Source organism: Ricinus communis, chromosome 4, assembly GCF_019578655.1.
Source record: "Ricinus communis isolate WT05 ecotype wild-type chromosome 4, ASM1957865v1, whole genome shotgun sequence".
NCBI lineage: Eukaryota > Viridiplantae > Streptophyta > Magnoliopsida > Malpighiales > Euphorbiaceae > Ricinus > Ricinus communis.
The window spans coordinates 22,343,032-22,350,699 of record NC_063259.1 but is presented as its reverse complement, the minus strand read 5'-3'; the positions used below and the strand labels follow the sequence as shown (position 1 = coordinate 22,350,699).

The 7,668-nt window shown below is 35.8% G+C and overlaps 1 protein-coding gene across 1 annotated transcript; it reads right to left on the bottom strand.

The window, feature by feature from the left end:
* Positions 1-2,873: 2,873 nt before the first annotated feature.
* Positions 2,874-7,208, bottom strand: LOC8275106 (2-oxoglutarate and iron-dependent oxygenase domain-containing protein CP2). Its single transcript, XM_002526259.4, has 9 exons — positions 6,697-7,208; positions 6,072-6,119; positions 5,562-5,738; positions 5,338-5,488; positions 5,155-5,241; positions 4,578-4,702; positions 3,970-4,088; positions 3,333-3,444; positions 2,874-3,232 (listed from the first exon to the last, which is right to left on the bottom strand). The coding sequence occupies exons 1-9, from the start codon at positions 6,979-6,981 to the stop codon at positions 3,197-3,199; spliced, it is 1,140 nt and encodes a 379-aa protein (XP_002526305.2). The 5' UTR covers positions 6,982-7,208; the 3' UTR covers positions 2,874-3,196.
* Between the last annotated feature and the right edge of the window lie 460 nt (positions 7,209-7,668).

The following is a 7,668-nucleotide window of genomic DNA, read 5'->3' as shown; positions in this document are numbered from 1 at the left end:
AATAAGTAATTCTATATTTTCAATAATTTTAATTTTGGCCCAAATTAAATAGTTAGAGGCTTAATTGAAAAGCTAAAAAAAAGTTTAAGGGTGAACCAGAAACTTTACAAGAAGAAATTGTTAGTAATTAAAAAGTTGAGGGACTAAATGGTAAATAAGAAAGTTCAGGGACTAAATGTCGGTATAGAGAAGAAGAAAAGAAGAAGGAGACCGGGGAAAGAGAAGACCGAGCGGGAAGGCATGCGATGACCGACTATCTGGTGCTTGGTGGCCGAGGCAGCAAGGCGGCAGCAGAGAAAAAAAAAGAGCATCACAACGCGTGCGTGGCGTTTCCAGTGGCTTTGGCGGCCGAGTCGAGTGGCGATCGACTCACCTGAGTGTGGACTTCCTTTTGGGAGCAGCGGCGACGCAAATGATGGCCGGAGTTAGAAGTTCGCAGTAAAGAGAGAAAATGGGGGGCAGCTGGAGTTTTTGAGCTTTTCCGGCGAGTTCCAGCGAGGGATGGCCAATCAGAGGACATATCCAGACTTCCTTCAACTCAAGCTTTCCAATGGCACTGGTTTTGTGGCGATTGGACTCCATTTGAAAATCGATGGCCAAGATCGTCCGTAAATCTCTTTGGATGATCGAGGATCGGATCGGAAGATCGGAAGCTGGGATCATCATCAGTATGTTGTCTCGAGTCCGTAGGCGCATTCGAGTCGTCGATCAAACTCCGGCAGCTGGAGGTGAGTCGACCGAGCGATCAAGTGTCTTCGTAATTCTCTGGCCCGTAAATTTTAGAGTTTATTAATGAAAATTATATGTTTAATTGTTGTGTTGAATATTAGAAAAATTATGTAAGGTTTATTAGTTAAGATAATTGTCGGACCGTCTGCCAGTTATCGTGATTTGTGTTGTGTGTCGGAGTCGGAAAAAATAATGTAGTGTGGTGGCCCGACTCCCGTTAAATAAATTGTTGGAATATTTGAAGTATTTTCTGGCAGGTCTTGGACCCATAATACGGGAGTTAGACGTTCGTATTTAGGGGAGGTTCTGTCAGATTTTCGGCAGAATTTACCTGAGTTGAAAATTTTTAGACAGTCAATCTTAGAAGTCCAGGCCTAGGGTTAATTGTCAAATATTTTACTTTTTCTGATTGAATTGTTCCCGTGATTAGATGAATCCGTATGTTCGACTCGCTCTACCCGAGGCATCGGAGCAGAGCTAGAAGGTCATCAGAACTGTGAGTTAAAGTCATATATCTGTTATACTTGTGTGTCATGCTAAGTTTTACATAAGCAATTCTGATTAAATAGTTTAAGATTTTAATTATTTATTTAATTATTATTTATATATGTTCCATTTTCTGCATTATGGTTTTTATGATTGTTGATGGTTCAGGATGAGACGGCAGTAGAACATGCCACCTAATGGGTTACATCAGGACCGCGTGCTCACTGGTATGAATCTGAGGTATATAGTAAAAAAGGTAAGTTTAGGGCTTGCCCTGGTCGAGCATTGGCTCTCTGGGCTGAGTAGAGTGAGTTGTCGGAATAAAAGTCCCTGGTCGAGCATTGCTCTCTAGGCGCCGGCTTATTTGGAAACTTAAGTGACTAGACTGGACTTAAGGACCCTAGTCGAGCTTCGCTCTCTGGGCGCTAGTCTTATTGGAGTAAGAGAGCCGAAAGGCTAAGACTGTTAGTGATAATTAAGTGACCGAGCTGGATTTAAGAATTCTAGTCGAGCTTCACTCTCTGGACGCCAGTTCTATTGGAATGAGAGAGTCGAGACTGTTAGTGATGGGACTAGGGTTCTACTGAGATACTCCGTCCCGTGGTATGAAATAAAATTTATTTTATTTTATTTTACAGAAGCATAACATGATACGTATTTAGTTTTAATTAAACAAATATTTTATTGAAGTATTTATAATCGTTTTGGAATATATGATTTTAACTCACTCTCGAGATTGACAGCCTCAATTTCATTGTTTTTCAAGTGTGGTTAATTTTCTGCAGTTCCTTTATCTAATAGCCTGACTCCTTCATCCTCGGGTTAGATGTAACTGAATTCATTGGTATGTTAAATTTTAAAATTCTAGATTCTCCGCAGTAAAGATTTTAGACTTATCAATTTATAATTTTATGTAAATTCAATTCTTGCCTAATTATGCTGGTAGACTGAATTAAATATGTAGAATATGATGCTTAGGTTAACTACAAATCAATGCTTTAAATTGAGTCCGAGTTTCAATTTGATTTAGTGAATAGTAAGACTTACTACGGGATTCGGTGGCTTAAGCCTATCTATTCCTTAGTTCCGGTTATAGACCCACAGATCGGGTGGAAGACTCTCTCACCTTTTGTTGAGGGCAGACACACCATTCATTTTGGCAGGCAACGTCTAGCATTAGGTAGACCACCATCTACATCTGCATTTTGTTCTCTAGTTCTTGCTTCCTCTTCCCACCGGTTGTTCTGCTTTCGACCATTCCTGATCAATTGAGCCTAACTATTAGATTTCGGACAAAACAATCAGATCCAAGGGAAATTACTGGGCATTGGGCAGCCATGCATCTGCATGGGAACTAAGGGATGGGTTTTACACTTTTTTTGTTCTTTTGCTCAACATGTGAGAGACCCATGCATGTGCAGGCAGTAACTCAATAATTTCTCTTAGCTCTAACTCATTGACCAGCCCAATCCAACACTAAAGTAAATAATATTTGCGTCATCAAACAAGACTGTCTTGGGCCTTTAAATTAAATTTTCTGCCTAACCCACAATTCTTCTGGAACTCGACTGATCAGGCAATTTGAGTCGTCATACTTGTGAACAAATCTACTTCAAAGTAATTTATATGGTTACATTCTAGACCAAAGAACAGAAAGCTGATCAATTTTTGCACAGCAATTATATTTTTCATTAGCTAAAATTACATTGCAGTATGACCGCACGCATGATTGTTATTTTCCCCTCAAGTTGGATGACACAGAGAACAATACTGCAGTTTACAGAGGTGAATCTTTAATGGGAAAAGAAGCAATGCAGAATATGGACAGACTACGCTATGTGCCCCACCCACATTAGCAACAAAAGCCTAGCCAACAACAAAAAAACGTATTAAAATTTACAAAGGAAAATCCCTCTGGGTTGACGAGGAGAGGAATTGTGCCATTTTATAGCTAAACAAGCAAAGCTTCTGGTAGACCAACTCAAGATGCAGATATACGATCCCTCTTCAGCAATTCCTAGAAAAAAAAGAAAAAAAGGCGTCATAAGGGTTAGTCATAACTGTCAGAGCAATCTTTTCAATATTTTTCTTCTCATCTGCATTTTAAAATGTCTTACCAGCTTGGTAGCAGTAATTGACAAACGCTGCCTTTCTTTTTTCTCACGTCGACACTCTCTGCACCAGCTAGAACAATCCTTTTGATATTTCTTCAGCTCCCGAAAGACTGAACTGAAAGAAGCAAAATTTATTTCAATACCATTAAAACTACAAAAAAAAAAAAAAGATATTAACAGATTTGCTACTAACCACCCAACTCATTTTGCCCAAGAAACGAGCCAACATAAATAGGATTAGAATGCCAATTATGTTGACGTCCTTGTCCAAATATGAGAAGACAAGAAATAAAATGCTTTTCCTGTAATTTGCTGCTTGTCTGACACAAAACAATAGTCAAACCTAAAAAAACCAAAATATACTGTTGGCTTCTATAGTATTTCTTTATGGTTTATATTTTATAGTATCAGGTTCCTCAAGTTTGAAGGACTTATTCACTTTACAGTCTGTACTCTAGTTGGAAACTAGTTCTGCTTTGTATTGAAGTACTATTTTACAAGATCAAATCATGGTCCTTATATACAAATCAATATCCTGTACTGAAATGCATTTCCTTTCACAAAAGGAAGGATGGTGAAAGCTCACATGCAGAATTATAGAGAGAGAGAGAGAGAGAGAGAGAGAGAGAGAGAGATACACCTTCTGCACCACAAAATTAAATTGACCCGATGTCCGGAAGTTGTAGCTCTGGCACCATGCCGATGGCGACCATGATGTAGAACGGCATGCCCTTGAACATGGACATAATCTAAAATTTCCTACAGATGTGTGACAAATGAATACCCATCAGATGAGCGTTTAGTTACTTAAAATGACAATCTGTAACCACCATGGTCTATTTTTTCCCTTTTAATGAGAGCCACCATGGCCTTTTGACATCACAAAGAACTGATAGAAAGAAAATAACTTTTACTTCATTCAATACATGTGAATGAAGCTCAAAAGACTCATAATTACTAAATCCAAAGTTAGATCTTAGCCTTTTCTGATAGATAGGCCTAGTAATATCCTTGTCTTTTTGTTTGAAGAAAAAAACATTTTTGACCATCTTGGACGCTCTTTTCTAGTTCAGAACAATTGTTGAAGAATTCTTATAATTTGTAATATATTTATTTTTAAAGACAGTAACTGTAGAAAGTGGAAAACTTTATTAGGCTAGCATATATATATGAAAAAAAGGCCAAATAAAAATTGCAGCACAAAATAAAACTATGGCACTCTGGGTACGTGTCTTATAATTAACATACCTCCGCTTGGGTTTCAGTATTCACATGTTTATCACAACGTACACCACGGAAGAACAAGTCTCCACCAACAAATTGCTTACTCAAGCAGACATTCAAAGTAACTTCTGAATCATCCACATGGAAACCTATAAAGAAAATTGGTTGATGTTTCACAAAAGCTTATATAGATTTCAGCAATAAAATTTTGAATTAAAGGTGGGCAAAAGAAACGGACAAGGTTGCACTTTGTTCTAGTATTTAAAAAGGAACGGTGAAAAGTTACAGTCCTCCTGAATCAAGAAAAATAAATTGTCAACAGAAATAAATAACATTACCATCCTCTCACAAAACAAAATGTAAGATGTTATTCTTGAAGTAAAACTTTGACAAAAACGTTGGGAGGATGAAAGAAAACTTATGTTATACAATGCCATTAACACAGAAGAATTGAAGGTGAGTTAAGAGAGTCTGTTAAGTCTTTACTTCCTTTTAGTTTCCACTCACTCCTAGATTGACCAAAGTGTAATAAGCTAGATAAAACAAATAAATTCACAGTAATCAAAGGCAATAGAAAAAAAAGATTCAAACAAGCACCTACCAAGTTCAACGTCCCTATCCACTCCATATTCGACAATAAAGCCATGATGAGAATCCAGAGTTGATCCGCCAACCTCAGGAAAAAACACTACATAGCAGCTCAACAATGATAAAATCACTTTTTGTAACAATCATGAAATTCTTATATATGCTTTATATTTCCCAACTGAAATGAGATACATACATTTTGACATGGGACGTATATATTCATCCATCAACTTGTCAAGCATGGTTTCAAGACCAAAGTCATCAAGAACAGCACCATAATTGTTCATTGTGTTTGGGCGCATTATCCTGAATTTTGTCTCATGAACCCATCTTTCAAAGTTTTCCACCTAAGCAATTAAAACCTTATAAGAATACACAAACTAAAGCACATGCAGAATTGTACAATTGACATAACAATACCTCAGACATCAACATTTCACAAAAATTTGGTTGAAGCATTTCAAATACATAAACTCCTGGTGTGGGTTCAACCCATATATTTCTAAAACCCTCCTCTGTGTTTTCGTTGATTGCTTTGAGAAATGAAGGGACAAAAAATTTTGCAGCATTGACAGTATACAGCTCCCTGTGTAGAGGCTGCAAAAAAGAGAAAACAGTAAAAATGATAGCAGTATAAAAAAGCAGAATAATATTGCTACAACCCGCAATAAGCAAAAAAGAAAAAAAATAATTGACAGAAGTTCTCTTTTACCATTGCAGCTATAATTACTGATAGCATTAAAAGAATCGGCTATGTGAATTGGACAAAATGTAAAGACAGCAAGTAATCTATTCAACTATAATAGCATCAGCAGCAACTTTTAATACCAAAATAAACCAATTCCAGGTATCAGATAAATGATATTTCTGAATTTAAAAAACTAATTCTGATAATGAGATCTACCTATCAAACTTTCAATGTGGAATTACCTGATAGTTTGATATAATCTTCTGCCTATATTCTCTATGCTTTTGGATCTGGAATTTGGAAAGAAAATGAAAAGATATAAGCACTAAATTGACAATTAAAAAAGTAACCAAAAAAAAAATGATAGATAGAATAACTGATAACACAGACATTCACGAAATTACATGCAATACATTGATTTGCAAGAAATACTAAAATATAATACACCACTTCTGGGGATAGACTGAAACTACTAGAAGGAAAAGAAAATAGTGCTAACAGTTCAAATTTATGATTAATATCGCTAGCAAGAGTGTTTATGCGTTATGCAAAACAGGGTCATGGGCACCAAACAGAAGAAACATGAGTTTCCTCAAATGCTGGTTTTCTTAATTCTACGTAATACACATAATGAAACCAATAATTAAGAGGCTAATGATTGAATTCATATAATTCCAACTCAAAATGTAATCAGATACATAAACAAACATTGAATCTCCATTCAAACATCAAATTACTAAAAGAATCATATCTATGTTACCGTTACTATCCATTAACAAAATACTGTAAAATATAGATAAGAATATACGTATAATAAATCCAAATAAATTATGTACAAAAGATGTATAAATTAAGGCTAAAGCATACACGAGTGCGTTCCCCCTCAGGAGAATAGCGAACGAGAATGTCCTTCATGAATTGGATTTTAGAGTCACGTGACAAATTGAGCATTGAAGGAGGCAAGTAGCGCTCAAGTGAGCTGAAAAGAAGAGGACTGAATTCCAATTGCAGGTCATCGTAACTTTCCGGATTGTGATCGGTGCTAGGGTTTAATCTCAGTCTGTGTGTTACCTGTGTTGGCAGTACGACACCGTTTCCAGTACTATTACCATTACCATTACCATTAGGTCTTTTATGCGTATCCAGTGACATTGTCTTTTGTTGAATTTCGGTATTAGAAAGAGAGGTTATTGTAGTTGATAATTAGCATAGCAATTTGTTTTATTAGCTTGTTGTTGTTATTAGAAATTATATGAGAGTGGAATTAGGGTTTGTTGAGGCAGAGAGTGAGATAGGGAGAAGACCAAACAAGGGAGAAGGTGGTTTGTCTTGCAGGTTAGGGTTTGCTGTTTCTGTCAACAGTTGGTTAGGCTGGTCTGGGTGGGACCCGTATGAGCCAACGAATAACAAAGTAGAAAAAACACTTGTCTAATTCTGGCCCATGATGAACCGGTTACAATTTCTTTTATTTTTTTTTATCAAAATTATAAATAAATAAAGCTGCAAACAAGTCAAATCTTTAGTAAATTAATCAAAATTCGATTTAGTAAATGCTGGTTAATAAAAATTTGTTATAATTAATAAATTAAATTTATATTTCTTAATATTCGACTCGTTAATTTATAAATTGACTTATTTATATATTTATATAAATTTATTTGCGAGTTAAATTATTAATAAATTTGTAAATAAGAAATAGAAAACAATTACAATTTTATGGGAAAAATTAAAAAACTCTCCCTCTAGCATAATCCAATAACCCCTAGGTTATAAAGAGTGTTACTAACTCCTCTATACTAGTAAGATTATTTATAGGAAGTAACCTACCAAGTTTATAAA